This window comes from Callospermophilus lateralis, chromosome X (assembly GCF_048772815.1).
Source record: "Callospermophilus lateralis isolate mCalLat2 chromosome X, mCalLat2.hap1, whole genome shotgun sequence".
In the NCBI taxonomy this organism is placed as follows: domain Eukaryota; kingdom Metazoa; phylum Chordata; class Mammalia; order Rodentia; family Sciuridae; genus Callospermophilus; species Callospermophilus lateralis.
Genome location: NC_135325.1, coordinates 61550350 through 61566683, shown reverse-complemented (window position 1 = coordinate 61566683; position 16334 = coordinate 61550350). Strand labels below are relative to the sequence as shown.

The 16334-nt window shown below is 32.5% G+C and overlaps 1 protein-coding gene across 5 annotated transcripts in view; it reads left to right on the top strand.

Annotated features, from left to right (window-relative positions):
* Hmgn5 (high mobility group nucleosome binding domain 5) overlaps positions 1-12304 on the top strand; it is a 56400-nt gene extending 44096 nt beyond the window's left edge. For 3 of the 5 annotated variants that reach the window (XM_077106332.1, XM_077106330.1, XM_077106328.1), the window contains exons 3-8: positions 4997-5423; positions 7171-7200; positions 7748-7777; positions 8042-8095; positions 9804-9938; positions 10870-12304. In XM_077106332.1, coding sequence (XP_076962447.1) covers positions 5409-5423; positions 7171-7200; positions 7748-7777; positions 8042-8095; positions 9804-9938; positions 10870-11751 — 1146 coding nt within the window. In that variant the 5' untranslated portion in view covers positions 4997-5408 and the 3' untranslated portion in view covers positions 11752-12304. The remainder of the gene's footprint in view (positions 1-4996; positions 5424-7170; positions 7201-7747; positions 7778-8041; positions 8096-9803; positions 9939-10869) is intronic. The other 2 variants (XM_077106329.1, XM_077106331.1) reach the window with 2 other exon arrangements.
* The last annotated feature ends 4030 nt before the right edge of the window (positions 12305-16334 follow it).

The following is a 16334-nucleotide window of genomic DNA, read 5'->3' as shown; positions in this document are numbered from 1 at the left end:
ACTGGGCTAAATCCCCACCCCCGAGAATGTACCTAACCAACTTTCACAGATGGACAGTTGAACTACTTGGAAAAACTGATTTTTCCTTGAAAATAGGACCTAGTCTTACCTAGGAAGCCTGGGCCATTTTTCAATTCTTGTTTTGTTTTGTCTTTAGAAGAGTAATCAGCATTAGTGAGCTTTTTAAGGACATTGAAAAAACCTGGAGCATTAAAGCATATTAAAATACATAAAGCCAAAATATAATTACTTTAAATTAAAGATGCCATTATCTCGGTGCAGCACAGTATTCATATGACTTATAAAAGTATTCCAATCTACATCTTACTATTTTATAAGCCAGGGATTAATATCTGTGCTTTTGTGAGATAAGGCTTAAAGTAAAACATAAAAATATATAGATTTAAAAAGTTTAGTATTTCATGCAGAAACATAGGCATGAACTGTACCAAAATTACAAATTAAATTTAATAGGCAGAATTTAGTAAATGTACTGGATATTTGCTAAGAAAATAGATGTGCATCCAACAAAAAGGTAACTATTTTATTGATGGAGTGCTAATTTGCTTGACTATAGTAATCATCTCACTGTGTGTGTACATATACAAATATCATGTATGCCTTAAATATATGACTATTTTTTAATTTGAAGAATAATTATGCATTTAAAATAAATGAAAAAACTTAAGGAAAGCAGAAGTCTTCATAGCTAAAGTGAAAGAGTTTGAAATGTTTTTCAAGTAAATGAGGACACCTACTGAAATTCAGAGATCTTTAAATAACTTATGGCCAATGAGAAAGCTCAACTGCACTTTTATTTGAACACCTCTCTGTTGGCAAACACAGAAAAAGATAGACAAGTATTTGACAATGTCAAGCTTAAAAACCCTCATTCACTTGCCTTAGACCAAATGAAAATTTTGAACGTGAAGCTTCTCTTCTATAAATTTTCTATTTCTTGAGATAGTTAAAATGACCAGAGGATTCTAGTTTTAGGATCTTAGATGAAAGGAAGATATATATGAAGTGGGTTGATGGTCAAAGTTTGCTCTGGAGTTTCAATCACTAAACTTGAAAAAAAAATTGTTTACCAAATATGCCATACAGTTATTAAATTTTTAAGTTATATAATTGTTAAGATCTTTACCATAGCTAAAAATTTTAATATAAAAATGAAAAAACTGCTCCACTTTTAATACATGATCCTGGACAAATTATTTAAACTCTGTGGTGTTCAGTTTATTCATCTGTATTCTGAGGTTATTGAACTAGGCATTATCCAGTATCTCCTCTATAATGTTTGAGAATCTAAACACAGCATTCTTTTAAATTACTACTTTAAAAGTAGGTAGAAATTTTGCAATTTGAAACATAAAATTTATTGTGTACCTTTTACCTCTAGAAAGCAGTCTCATTTTTTAAACATACCTTACAGACCCATCATATCAGGGGTCACTCATAATTCAATATTTTATTACTCTCAGGCCTGCTGTGAATAAACATAAGATATTTGAAACTTTGGGTTCTCCAGATTAAAGTTTTTCAAGAGTCAGTTTCAGCTAAGTGCCATTATCAATCTAAGTAACTTCCTCATATCAATCATATGTGAGGTTCAGAAATAAAAACATTGATGTATTTGGCTCATTATAGACTGTCTAGTATCTTTTTTCTCATAAGCACATAATCTTAATAATTTGTGTCCTTTATATCAAACATTTTAATGTGGATACATTTAATCTATAATTTTTTTACATCTTAATGTGTCATTTCCTACCAGTTACTGAATGGATATGCTACAGATCCTGCAGATTTTGAGAGTTGCAGTATATAAGCTTAACATCCAGGGGAAATTAGCAAGTCCTGTGGAGAACTGTCAGGCAGTCAACATTCATAGTTATTAATAAGTAAAAGAGAAACAAACCAATGTAATTTTAGAAAAATGATTTAGTGAAAAGTATCTATTTGGCAGTTATACGAAAATGAAACTCTTACTTTGAAATAATTTATCAATTTTAGAAAAAAAATAATTTGTATAGATAGTAAATTCTACAGGAGATATATAGTGTCATATGCTTAAAAATATTTAGGCAAAAAAAGTAGTATAGAGAAGTTTGAATTGATGTGAAGAAGTAGGACTAAATGTTTGAAGAAAAATATTTTTAAAAAAAATCAAGCTTGCCTTTGTCATATAAGTGGTACAATCTAAATTCTACACTGTAACAGGAGGAAAAGATCTTATAGGGCTGAAATGAAGGCTTTTGTCAAAGAGGTTATATTTGGATTGGGTATGAACACTGGGATAGACATCTGATAAGTGAAGATATAAGAAAATAGAATTGCAGTGACAATGAAGCAAAGGCAAAGAGCTTAAATCAAATTGGCTGGTACGAAGGACCACCCTAAAAACTGCTTAAAAAGAACAGGGTGAATGGGGAATGGGAGTCAAGAAACAGACAAATGCTTCACACTTCACACTTCAAATTTTTCTTATGCATATATGACTATGTTTGCAATTTGAGAAGACATAAATCACAATTGCAACAGATTAGACTGAAAGGAGGAAAACTGACAAAAAAAGAAAAGTTTTGACAAACTTAAGAGGAATTTTAGAGCTCACTGTTATGCATGTTTTGCCTTCCTCCAACTTCCAAGATTTTCCTCCCAAACCTCATCATGATCATTTGTTTCAATCTACTGGGACTAGGCATTCTGTTCTTTGAGCAAGTACAAACTTTCCCTGCCTCTGCATTTGCTATATTATAACAGTCTACCCAATAGTTCAGAGCCAAGTGAAATACCACCTCCTCAACAAAAGCCTTCTCTAATTATCTCAGTTCTAGAAGATCCTTCCCTCCTGTTCTATTATTGAGTTCAGATTGCACCACTCAAATGATACAAATAACCTAAAGTTGTAAATATGTATGCATTTGTTTACTGAATCCTACAGAATTATAAAATTCCTCAAGGGCAGAAACTGCATAATACAATTTTTGCATACCACATGATTTTGCATTTTCATAAACTAGTCTACAAAAACAAAACCCAACTCACAAAATCATGCTAAATAAAATTTTGTTGAATGAATGCATTTACTGACACATTTTTATTCCCTTCATTTTCCTCCTTATTCTTATGGAGCAACCATTATATTGAGTCCATTTTTTATTCTTACCTTCTAACTCTGGGACAGTAAAATGATTGAGACATATCTGTGTTCACCCCAAAATACTTTCACCATAAGGGTAAAAAGAGGCATCAGAGGGTTGGGAATGTGGCTCAGTGGTAAAGTACGTAGCATGCTCAAGATGCTGACTTTGATCCCCAGCACCACAAAAATTTTAAAAAGCAAATAAAAAATAAGAATTAAAAAAAGTATCAGACCATGAAGGAATGGTCCCAATAACTGTGTAGCAAAGGAAGCAATTAAATGTCTTTTTGATTTATTTACTTAAACAAGAATACAATATGTGTTGTGGGAAGGAAACTGAGCTGAGATCAGTCTTATTTTAACTTATTTGTTTAATGCTACACTGTAGCTGTTGGAAAAGAAGGGGCAAACCGCAAAATGATGTGGTCTTCTCTTGAGGCTTCATTTTATTTTGAAGGGATGGGTTTTGGGCATTCTGTAGCAGATATGGTATTCATCTTTTAAAATGATAATTACAATTTTTTAATCCACATGAACACAAATGTAATTCTTCCTTAAAGTAACTGTTTAAAAGATTAACTTTTCCTTTCTATTAAACTTCCAGATTAGGAATGTAGAGTATTGTTGAGGCACTTTCTAACATAATTATCTCTTAACAACAACCAAAGCAAGGCACAGCTGAAAAAGGGCTGTAAGGATCTGAGTCCCCCACCCCTTTTAACCATTACTATTACCAAGTACTTTATGTAATCTCCACACAGAGACACAAAACCTTTAGGTCTCAGGAACTGATACTGGAAGGAAGCTAGAAGTGTCTCTTAGAAAAAACGTTCCCTAAACTAGATTGGGACTTGAGTAAAGCTAGGGAGAACTCTCCTTGGGCAAAAACTTTAAGGGGTTGCCCCAAAATTCAATATTGAAAACAAATGATATTTTTAAAAATAACATGTTGGTAATTTTCTTTTTCTTAAATTTTTTTTAGTTGTAGATGACACAATACCTATTTATTTATTTATTTATTTATCTATCTTTATGTATTGCTGAGGACTGAACCCACTGCCTCACACATGCTAGGCAAGCATTCTACCACTGAGCTACAACCATAGTCCTGACAAATATTTTAATGCAATATTTAAAAGATCAGATTTAATGCAAAAAATCTATGATGAACAAAATATCAAAAATTTAAATATAGATAGAATCTTATCATGCACCTGCATAACTCACCTCAACCTAATCTCCTGAGTTTTTGGCACAACCTTAAATTTTGTGGCTGTGGTGAGTGCCTCCATGGCCTTATGTGCAAGGCACCTTCCTGAGTCCCTTCACTAAATCTACTTTAGGGTTAAAAATCTATTCCACCAGTGTTTTTCCTCTGCTATATTATGCTATTATAAATTTCCTTCAGGGTTACATAGAATTCTTAGTGGATTCCCTCCAAATGGGATAAGGGTATTTTAACGGGTATCCCCGCCCCCAGAAGCCTTTCTCTCTTCCAGTTCCCAGTTTTGTCTATACTCTCCGCCTGTGGGAGGCATGCCATTTGGGCACCTACCCACCTCATGCCAGGACCCTTATGCTTCTTTGGTGGGGAGTTCCCTCAGTTAAATAAAGATTCCCACGCTTTTTCGCTCTCTGAATGAGTGCTCCTGTCATTTCATCTCCACCTTCTTGCCAATGTGTAAGGAAAACTGTACCTCAAATTCAACCAGGTCTCAAGAGCACTTTTTCTCCTGAGAAATGGGAATGGCGGGGGTTTTGGAAACTAGGGAAAGCAACAGTTGGGGCATTTGCTTGTCATTACAGCATAAAAGAAAAGAAATGAAGACAACTCTGGTTTTCCTTCAGGTCATGTCCGAGCGCTACGCGCCTACGAAGTCCGCGTGCTCCTCCACCCCACCCGCAGTCAGCCAGCAGCGTAGAAGGGCTTCGGGAAAGTCCGCGGGCCACGCCTCCCACTGGCCACCTCCTCTTATTGGCTTGACAGCCTGTCACTCCAACCTGGCTCACATTTCTTCTAACCATTCACGTAGTTTGGTTGCGTCTTGGTGTGTTTAAGGTTGCCAATAACGAGAGCTTTTTTTTTCTTTTTTTTTTCTTTCTTTCTTTTTTTTTTTTTTTTTTTTTTTTTTGAGGCGAGTACAGGTCGTGCGGCAATTAGTTCATTGAAAACTCAGTTGCTGTCCCAGCGGTCGGACAGAGAGTGCTCTAGTCTAGGCTTCTTTTCTGCTATTAAGATCTTCTATAGAGAGCTGCAACAATGCCCAAAAGAAAGGTAAGTAAAATGGGAAGACCGAAGGGGAGATTAACTGGTGTAATACAAATTTCCTAAGGCAGATAATTTTTAAAAAGCATTTCAGCTTCTAGTTTGATTTTATGATGTACTGAAAGGACAGGGAGGGAAGGGCAGAGAGCTGTCGGTGTAAGGTTTAAGATGATCTCGCATGCAACTGGTAGTTCACTTTTGGCGTGTTTTGTTTAAGGAGAAGAATCGCTAGAGAGGTGTCTCCATGCTGAATTACAAACAGCCATAGCGCTGTGCTGTCGCTTCCTACCCCACCCCCCTCCCTTCGCTTACCCTATTGGAGAACACTTCTCCCAACCACACTCCCAGGGAACAGTTTCCTACTCTGCCTCCGGGTTTTCTTGGGGCACGATCACCTTTGGGGAAAGGAAAACTACAGCTTTCTCCTATATTTGCCTTTGTTCTTTCCGTTTTCTTTTCCCCCCCTTTTTTTTCTCTTCCCTCCTCCACTTCTTGTCATGCCAGATGGCTGTGCAATGGTAACTCTGTGCCATTAGGCGGCGCAGACTTCAAACTATCCTAGCAAAGGGAGAGATTCACAGATGTAATTAGAAACTTCAGGGCTGGGAGATCTGGCACACTCCAAGATCTCTAGCTAAAGGTGAAAAGGTGATAAGAGAGCCGTGGCCGATAAACTATTGCCTATGTTGGGGAAGAGTGGGATATATTCACTTTAGACATACAGAGTTGATCTGAGTTGTTCAGTTCTTCTGCCAAAGCTCACTTCAAAATTCCTGGCTCCTTTCAGAAGGGAAATAAGTACACGCTTGGTTTTAGTTTTTCCTTGTTTATTTTTCATCAGTATCTTCTAAGGAAAATAGAATGCTATTTCGTTATTTGATAAAGCCATAAAACACAGTCCTAATATAAGACATTATGATTGTTTTTATATTAGTCCTATTAATCTGCCCACCTTCCCTGCTCCTAGAGCCTAAGAATAAGGCTGAAATTCCCCAGTGCTCTAGGGCTGCATGAATCATGCAATAGCTTGATAACTTCTGGCTGAAGGGATAATCAGATATGGAAAGCAATCGTTTCTAATCACCATCCCCCTTCCTCATATTCCCGCCGTTCTGCCGCTATGCTTTTCTAGGCTTGTGAAATGAGTCTTGCTATTTCAGAGAGCTGACAGCAACCTTGGAGCAGGTAGTGGCGGGAAGTTTTTAAATCAGCGGCTGGATTTCCAGAGTAAAGCATTAACGTTGTTAACAAAGAGGTTTGCTCTCTAAAGCATTGTGGGGGTTGTAGTTCTTGTACGCAAAACTTGAAGAGAATAAGTCCAGAATCAGTAGAGAGGGTCGGATAGGTACATATATTTGCACAGCACATACAAGACAAAACAGACTGGGATATTGCATGAAACGACACCTTCGTTTTTCCCTCCCCCACCCTTATTTTGGCTTTAAAACTGTACTGCAGGTTAATTTCAAAAAGAAAATGGTTTGTTTTTTAGATACTGTTTACACAAGAAGATGGAATTGACTATCAGTTGTGTAAACGTATGTCTTCAGTATGCTCATGAATCTGTGTGTGCTTGCACTTTGGTAGACAGTTGTATGTAGAATATAGTTCCTAGGAAACATCACATGGCTACTTGAGAGGGAACCCAGGAAAACATCATAAGTGGTATATTGCAACTATAATCCATAGGTAGTATTTTTTATTTATATGCTTACATTGATAACCTTATTTCTGTGTAATATTGTTCTCTGTATAGGCTGCAGGTCAAAGTGATGTGAAGCAAGAGGTGAGTGTCTTTAATTTTAGAATCTGCCTGAAAAAAAAAAAATACACTTATTCTATAGACTTGAGGTAGAATAAGGATCTAAACATATATGATGGATGGTATATTTGTACCATATGAGTATCAATATGGTATGCCAGTGAGCTCTTTCATAAATACAATAATAAAAACTCCAAGCTTCTTGAAATCTAGAACTGTGTGCCTGTTAAGATTGGAAAAGAACGTCTTAAGAAATAAGAAATGCTTTGTCAGTTAGAAAGAAGGGACTATATTTTCATTTTTAAATATGACCCTTGTTACTAGTCATCGTGGTCCTTTATCTTAGGAAGTGAAGCTTAATTTGGGATTTTTCCCCTTAGCCTATGGAGGGTCTAGAGAAAGGGAAAAATGAAACCTTAAATTTCTACATTTATATTCTAACCAATTTCACAATTGCCTCTTTAATGACAATATTTATGTAGTGTTCCATCAAATAGTGTCACTACAATAAAAATAATTCTAGTTTTGTGTAATAATAATTCTCTTAACTGATATTTTTTTTCACTTATAGCCAAAGAGAAGATCAGCCAGATTGTCTGCTGTAAGTAGTCCTTTGAAAAAGCAGCCCATGTATTGTGAAAACTAATTTTAAAATTTAGGGAATTCTGAATAATATTTTATTTTATGTAAGAATGAGTTTTGAAGTTTTAAGAAAAAATTTTCACACTTTTTCCCCTAATACTCAATTTATATCATACACATTTATTTTAATTCAGAGGCAGGATTTTATTTTTAAGGTTCTTTCTTCAATATAATTTCTTCATTTTTCCCTCTTTTTACATGAATTAATTTTTTTTAAATACAGATGCCTGTGCCCATTATACCAGAGTTGAAACCCAAAAGATCATCAACTTCAAGGGTAAATATTCAACTTCAAATGTTGAAAGAATATTGGTTTTCTGAAGAAATAACTTATGAGAATGCATATATCTGATTATTTTGCTTTTTGCATTTTGTTCAATTAATAATATATTTTACTATATAGTACATATAAAATATTTAGGTGGGGAATTTTTTTCCTGTTTCATAATGATCCACCAGGTTTTGGTATTTTTATTGGGTAAGGACAAAATTTTAGTTAAATAGATTCATTAAATGTGTATGCCTTTGAGGTTTTGTAGTCACAATACCAAATTCCTAGGAGAACAAAGGGTGTAAATTGCAGTAACCAAACTAGTGATTTGTAAAATAGTAGTAATTAGAATTTGATAATGTATACAGGTTGTAAAGTATTTTCATACACATAATTTTTCAGTGGACATAATTGATTTTATATAGATTTCTATTCTGAGATGTTGTGGCTAAAGTCATGTAGAGAGAGAAATAACCTCAATATTAAATTCACTATTAATTGCTTCACACATATTTTAAGGATTTGTTAAATTACTAAAGTCATAGAAATTTGAGGAATATTAGAAATCATCTAATCCTATCATTTTATAGTTGAAGAAATCACAAATTGTTGTCATGTTTATAAAGTGCTATGAAATCTTTGATTGGAAGGTATTGCTAAAACTAGGGAAAGTAAAGTTTTATTAAGTAATAATTGATCTATTCATATCAGTGACAACAGAAAAGTGTTTATTTTTATTTTATAGTGTCTATGCCTTTTAATGATATTAATCACAGTTAATTTGTATATTGATACAATAGTTATAGAATTGTTCTTCTACAAGTTCTACTTTGAATTCTTAGAATATACAAATAAATACACACATAATAACAAAATGTGATAATAAAAACATGTATTAAGACTTGTTCTTAATTTTTCTCCATTATACTTTTCAAGCTCACTATTTTATAAAGTTAACTACTCAATTTATAACTTATTAAAACAGTAAATACATTTTATTTTCTTTTAAAAAGAGAAGATTGGGCTGGAGGTATAGTTCAGTGTTTGAGCACTTGCCTAGCACAAAAAAGGCCCTAGGTTTGATCATCAGCATTACAGAGAGAGAGAGAGAGAGAGAGAGAGAGAGAGAAGAAGGGAGAGGAGGGGGGAGAAAATAATGCTAGATTAAATGATATACTATAAAATTATAGATATTAAAATTATTTACCTTTCTTGGCTTTTAGTTTCTCACTTGTTAAAAAAACAATAGCATATCTATATTGTAATTTACAATTTCTAAAGTAATTTTATATTTGCCTCTTATAAGGTAACTATGACTTGGGTGGTATTGCTCTTTGTACAAATGATAAAACAACCTCAAAGTGATGTGTGCTTTTGTTCAAGGTTACATCACATAAGTGACATATCTACAATTCAAGCACAGTTGTTCTGGCCCTTTAACCCAGTGATCTTTCTACTACCTATATAGCCAGGCATAGAACATTCTTGATAAAGCATTCCTGATTTAAGTCATTTTAAAAATATATGCTACTTTACATTTTCAATAAAACAAAGTGTGTTATATTAATTTCGTTGACATTGGGCATATATGTAGCATTTTAAAGATTTTCCCTAAATTACCACTACAGCTGATGAAGGAAATTTGACCAATTAATCAACATTCTGATTAAATTTTGTATTTATTTATTTTTATTCTTTTTGTGTCATTGCACAGAAAATTACTGAAAATGATATGATGGGAAAAAACATAGATACAAATGCCAAAGCAGTTGTTGAAGACAAACAAGATGAAGTTGTTGAAGAAAAGAACAATGAAAATGCTGAAAATGGAGAAGCCAAAATTATAGAGGTATCTTAAAATGTTAATAAATTTATCCACTTGAAAGCTTGAACATGGATGCAATGGAAAGAAATATTATTTGCCTTTTATTTTAAAAGTTTAGAAACATTAAATGAATAATGATTCTACAATTAATAGTAACTAAAGAGAAATGATAATTTAAAATATGAGAATTTAAAGGTACTGGCAATGGGAGAAGTGGCCTAGTATTGGTATTACTTGGAAAATGCTAGTGATCATGACTTGGTACTAATATAATGACCCTCTTATTAAATGCAGGCCAATCCTCTCTTTTGTCAGCATATGGACTATATGTAAATTCCTTTCCAAGAAATCCCCTTCCTTTAAATTCCCTTTATTTTCCCTATAGATTGCAAATCAAGACATTATATAAGTGTTTTCATAGGTTTTTTGCATATTTAATGCATCATTCATTTTCAGATATTGTAGTAAAATACTGAAAATGGGATATAATGATCAAATCTACAAAACAAACATATATATGTGGAGTATCTTCTGTAAGTGTATAGGATTTTGCAATAATCTTTATTTTTAAAAAGCCCAAATTTCCTCTTTATAAAAACAAAATGTATCATTTTCCCAAGGACTATATTTTGTTTACATGCATGCTACTCAGTGAGAATTACTAACACAGAATGACTCTGTAATCCTGTGTTTATTTTGTTCTTCATATTTGTAATGAGAAATATTTATATGAATAAGCCTTCCCAAATTTACTGTTGCAGATTTCTATTTGTGAGTGTTTGTGTGGCTTTAATCTTATTTCTTAGAATATTTGCCTATGTTGTGATTTTCTATAGGTGAATTACTTTGTTGTAAAATAAGTATTAGTTATTCCATGAAATAGATACAATCTGATTTAAGTAGGTAGGAGAAACAGTTCCAAATTTACTATTTTTTTGCTTCACTACAAATTTAGGTACCAGTTCCTGCAAAAGAACTTGGGGAAATAAAAGAAGAAAATATCAAAGAAGACGAAGAAGAGAAAGAAACAGTGGCAGCAGAAGGAAAAAAAGATGAAAAAGATCCAAAAGATGAAGATCAAAATAAAGAAGAAAAAGGAGAAGATGGAAAAGAAGACCAATATGAAAAAGAGAAAGAACAAGATAGAAATGAGGACAAAGATACAAATGAGAAAGGAAAAGATGGAACAAAGGAAGACCAAAAAGAACAAGAGGGTGAAGAAGGAAAAGGGAAAAAAGAAGATGGAAAGGAGGACAAAGATGGAATAAGCAAAGGAGATGATAGAGAGGGGGAAAACAGAAAAGAGAAAGGAGATGGAAAAGATGATGAAGATGGTGAAAAGGAAGAAGATGGACAAGAAAAAGATGATAAAGAGAAAGATGAAACAGAGGAGGAAGATGGAAAAGGCAAAGAAGATGAAGAAGAGGAGGAAGATAGAAATGAAGATGAAGGTAAAAATGAAGAAGAAAATGGAAAGGACAGTGAAGAAGATGGAAAAGATGAGGAAGGAGGAAAAGAAGAAGCAAAAGAAGAAGAAGAAAAAGAGGAAGAAGAAGGAAAAGAGGAAGAAGAAGGAAAAGAGGAAGAAGAAGGAAAAGAGGAAAAAGAAGAAAAAGAGGAAAAAGAAGGAAAAGAAGAAGGAAAAGAAGAAGAAGGAAAAGAGAAAAAAGAAGGAAAAGAGGAAGAAGAAGGAAAAGAAGAAAATGGAAAAGGGGATGGGAAAAATGGAGGAGATGAAAAGGAAAAGGAAAACAAGGCTGAAGTTGGAAAAGAAGCTGAAAACAAAGAGGTCAAAAAAGAAGATGGAAAAAAAGAGAAGTCTCTGAGTACTGTTTAACACTGCCCTATATACTTTCATAATTTGTTAACATGTACCTTTGTGTTGTAATGATAATAGAGATAAATATTTTTATCAGATATTTTATAAACACTGCTTTTCTTTAGCACCATTTAATTTCAGAACGTCTTCATACTGATTATTAGTTATAAAATGCCTAACATGAAAACTTCATCTATAAATTTTGTGATTATAGTAGAACGTATAAAAGTACACTATTTGTTTTGTGTAAATTATGTGTTAAAATCTTTGAATTGAATTTTATTCCTACATATGATAATTTCACAAAGTAGAAGAATTCCAAAAGAAGGAGTTTCATCCAACATTCTTATGGTTCTTTAGGTGGCTTTTATAAAAATGTGAACTATTTTCATGTAATGCTTAGTTATGTTTCCCAAAGATAATTTTATTAGTAGCTTGGGAAAAGTATAAATAAAATTGTAATCCCATTTTCAAAGAAATATAAATGTTTACTTCAGAAGGGCAGTTTTAAGTACATGTGTGTGCACAAAATTTTACTGGATTTATCTAAATAAAAAGATTTCAGAGATAATCATGGTTTGTTATATCTCAAAAACTGTTTAGTGAAATGTTATAATACTTTATTTTTTCTATTGTGATATTCATGAAAGCAGTAAAACTTTTTCCACTGAACTACCATTAATATAAAACTCAGTTTTAATCATTTAAAGTGTACAATTCAAGTATTAAGTATGTTCATAATGTTGGATAATCATAACCACACTATGTAATTCCATTGCATTTTTAACCACCCAAATAAAAAGTACCACTTAGCAGTCTTTCCCAATTTCCTTCTAACCTACATGCCATTCTCCAGCCCCAGGTAATGGTTTCTTCTATGAAATTTTTGCCAACTATGGACACTTCATTTAAATGGAATCATGCAATATGCATATGCCATTTTGTGTTTGGCTTCGTTAACTTAGCACAATGTTTTTAGGTTCATCTATATCATAACATGCATCATTACTTCATTAACTTTTATGGCTGAATAATATTCCATTTCATCAAAATAAGACATTTTGTTTTCTAATGGACATTAGGATTATCTCCACATTTTATCAGTCATGAACAATGCTGCTATGAATATTCCTGTACAAGTTTTAATGCAGATGCATGTTTTCATTTCTTCTGAGTATATATTTAACAGTAAAACCACTGGGTCTTATAATAATTGTCAAACTTTTAGAAAACCTTCAGACTGTTTTCAAAGTGCTTTCAACATTTTATATCCCCATCATCAATGTATGAAGGTAAAAATTTCTCCACATATTTGCCAACAATTGTTATTCTCTGTCATTTATCATAGCCATCTCTTTAGGGTGATTTGGGAAGATAAAACTCATGTGATTTTGATTTGTTTTTCTCTAATGATGTTTTCATCTCCTCATGTGGCTTGTTTGCTATTCAAATTATTTGTTTATTTGTTGAGTTTTCATTTTAGCATTAACTTTTAAGGAATTTCTCTAATTTTTATATAAGTCCATTGTCAGATTATTTGTGAAAATTTTTTATACTCTGTGGTTTTCACTTTATTGATCACAGCAACTGTATGGAAAGCAATATATAACAGATATATGGATTTATGTCTTTGATTCTCAATTCTGTATCATTGATCTCTACTTTTATGTTATTACCACACGTTCGATTACCATAGCATTGTAAGCTTTAACATCTAAAAGTATCAGTACTGCAAATTTGTTCTTGATCATTCATAGTTCCTTGCAATTGCATATGAATTTTAGGACCAGTTTGTCCATTTCTGTAAACAAATGTAGTCAAGAGTTTTCGTAAAGATTTCAGTAAATATGCATGCATATCAAGTTGGATAATATTACCAGATTAAAATTAATAAGTTTTTCATTCCATAAACACAAGGTGTCTTTCCATTTATTTAGTTTCTCTTTAATTTCTCTTAGCACTTATGTTGTTGTTTTCACTATATAAATCTTACATCACTTCCTTGGTTAAATTTATTTCTCAATATTTTATTCTTTACATCCTATAAATGGAATGATAAATTGACTTCTGTTTCAGATTGTTTTTTGCTGATGTATAGAAGTATAAACTGATTTTGTACATTTAACTTGTATTCTCAAAATTCGCTGAACTAATTTTTTAGCTCTACTAGACATTTTTGGATTCTTCACAGTTTTTGTTATAAAATTGTGTCATCTGCAGTGATTTACTTCTTCCTTCCTATTTTTTGCCTAACTGCCCTGGATTTAAAAAAACTTCACAAATAATAAGAATACAAAAGACGCTACACAAAATTCAGGAAGCCCAGTTTTCAAAGCATAAGCCTCTGTCATAACATTTCCTAGGGCTAGTAGTTACTGTACCATTTTATACACTTGCTGCATTGCTACAATAGCTACAGTAATTAAAACCAATCTAAAAAGACTGGCTAAACTGCTAGGCACTCCCCTTGATCTGCTTCCAAACTATATTCTGCAACTATAGAGAATGCATTGCCAAAACATCCAACACTGAAGTTGGTCTCTTAAGCACCTTAATCCTCTTCATTTTCGTTGCTAAAATAAAACTAACAATTCTGGTTTCCACTTTAGAAACGTATTCCAGGTTACTAGCAGAATGATGGTAATGGATAATCTTAGCTTTTCATGTGAAACCCTGTCCTCTACATAAAGAAGGTAACTAGCTTCTTTAAAACATTATTTAAAATGCATATTAAAAGATATGACAAGAATGTCATGGCATATGACAGGAAGTATATTTTTCCACAATATGTTACTAAAGTGAACTTTCATTCTCAGGTCTTGTCTAATTTTCTTTCTTGATGATTTAGTTGGATCTTACTTGACATTTTCCATCAGAATTTTGTTTTCCTTGGCTGGGGCTATAGCTCGATGATTGAGTGCTTGCCTAGCATGTGTGTGGTGCTGAGTTTGATTCTCAACACTGCACATACATACATACATACATAAACAAATAAAGATTCATTGACAACTAAAAAATAATTTTTTAAAATTTTTTCCCATAATTCTCTCCTAGAAATCTCAATAATTGAAAGATATAAAGAAAGAAGGGGTATCAATTAATAGGAAAAATACATCATCACTGGAAGTGAATGTGAAGATAAATTGCAAATCTATAGAACAATCTTTGCTAAAGAAATGGAGAAATAACCAAGAGTACAAAATATCTATAGGGAAATACGAAAATAGTTCAAGAATGGCATTTGGAGCTTTTTTAATAATATGAGCCATATTTCTTTATCTAATTTGCAACACAAATTATTGGTATATAATACTGATTCAGAAAATAATTGATTTCTTTAGTATATAATGCTGAAATTTTTTGTAAAAATTTTTGGTGTGACTTTAGAGTTCCCCATTAGTAAGCATGGTTTTGACTGAGAAGGGGGCATACATTAGAATCACAATTTTTCTAATAGGAATAACTTTTGAAACTATCATAATTGTGGGAAAATAATAGTCTGGTTTATTGTGTTATCTTGAAAAACAGAATACTTATTCATAATTATTCTTGGGAATATCTGCTGTGTAAGTAATGCCTGCCCTTAATATTTCCCCTGATAATATTTAAATCATCTGGGCTGACTATTAAGAATTTTATAAAAACTTCATTTTTGGAATGATGTGAACAAAGGGAAACAGCAAGTGCCTATTAGAGCTGGAATCCGTTCTCATAAACCATGATGAGATGACAAAGACAAATTGTGACGTCATTTTTAAAAAAATAAGGTTTTGATAATCCTAAAACAGTAGTGTTTTGCCCTTAAGAGACTTTATTTTTTTTAATATATTACAGCAGAAATTCTCCAGAAATAAAAAATACTGCTCTTAACAAATGGTTTAAATAGGTACAAATATGTAAATCAATAAAAATTCGAAATTCAAAAAAATGTTTACCATAAGGAACAGAGAAAAAACTTCTCAAATTTGCTGTGGTTTAGAGTCTCCTGTACTAAAATTAAGTTAAATCTAAACCAGGAAATAGGTAAATAACTTAGGTGAGAATACTTTCCCATAATGCAGAAGAAGTTTATTACTATGATATTTATACAATATATATGTTGTTTTTAAATCTTAAAATAGACATATTTAAGAATATAATCTATCATTAATAATAATTCATTTTCTCTCAATAGTTTTTCAGATTATATTGATCTGTTTAGGACAGAAAATTAAGTTAGGCAAAAGCTGAATTTTATATAAAGTAATGATAACTGTTTCACAAATGTTATGCCTATAACTGGACTCCTTTAATTATGGATATTTATTAAGGGTTTTCATAATATGTTTTCTTTAAAATTTGTGTTTACCATAAACACTTCCTTAACATATTTATATCAAGTATCACATAATAGTGTAGATCAAAATGGTTTTCCTTTCTTTAATTTAATTATTACTCAGAAAAGCAAGGGTGTTATGTATTCTATCATATATGAATGCTAAAAAGGACATAGAAAAAAGGTGTGGAGGATCACATGAAAATTCAAGGGAAACGAGTGGATTAGAAGACAGGGGCTAGGCAGAGGGAAGGGGGAAAGGAGAATACTGGGGGAAAATATTGAC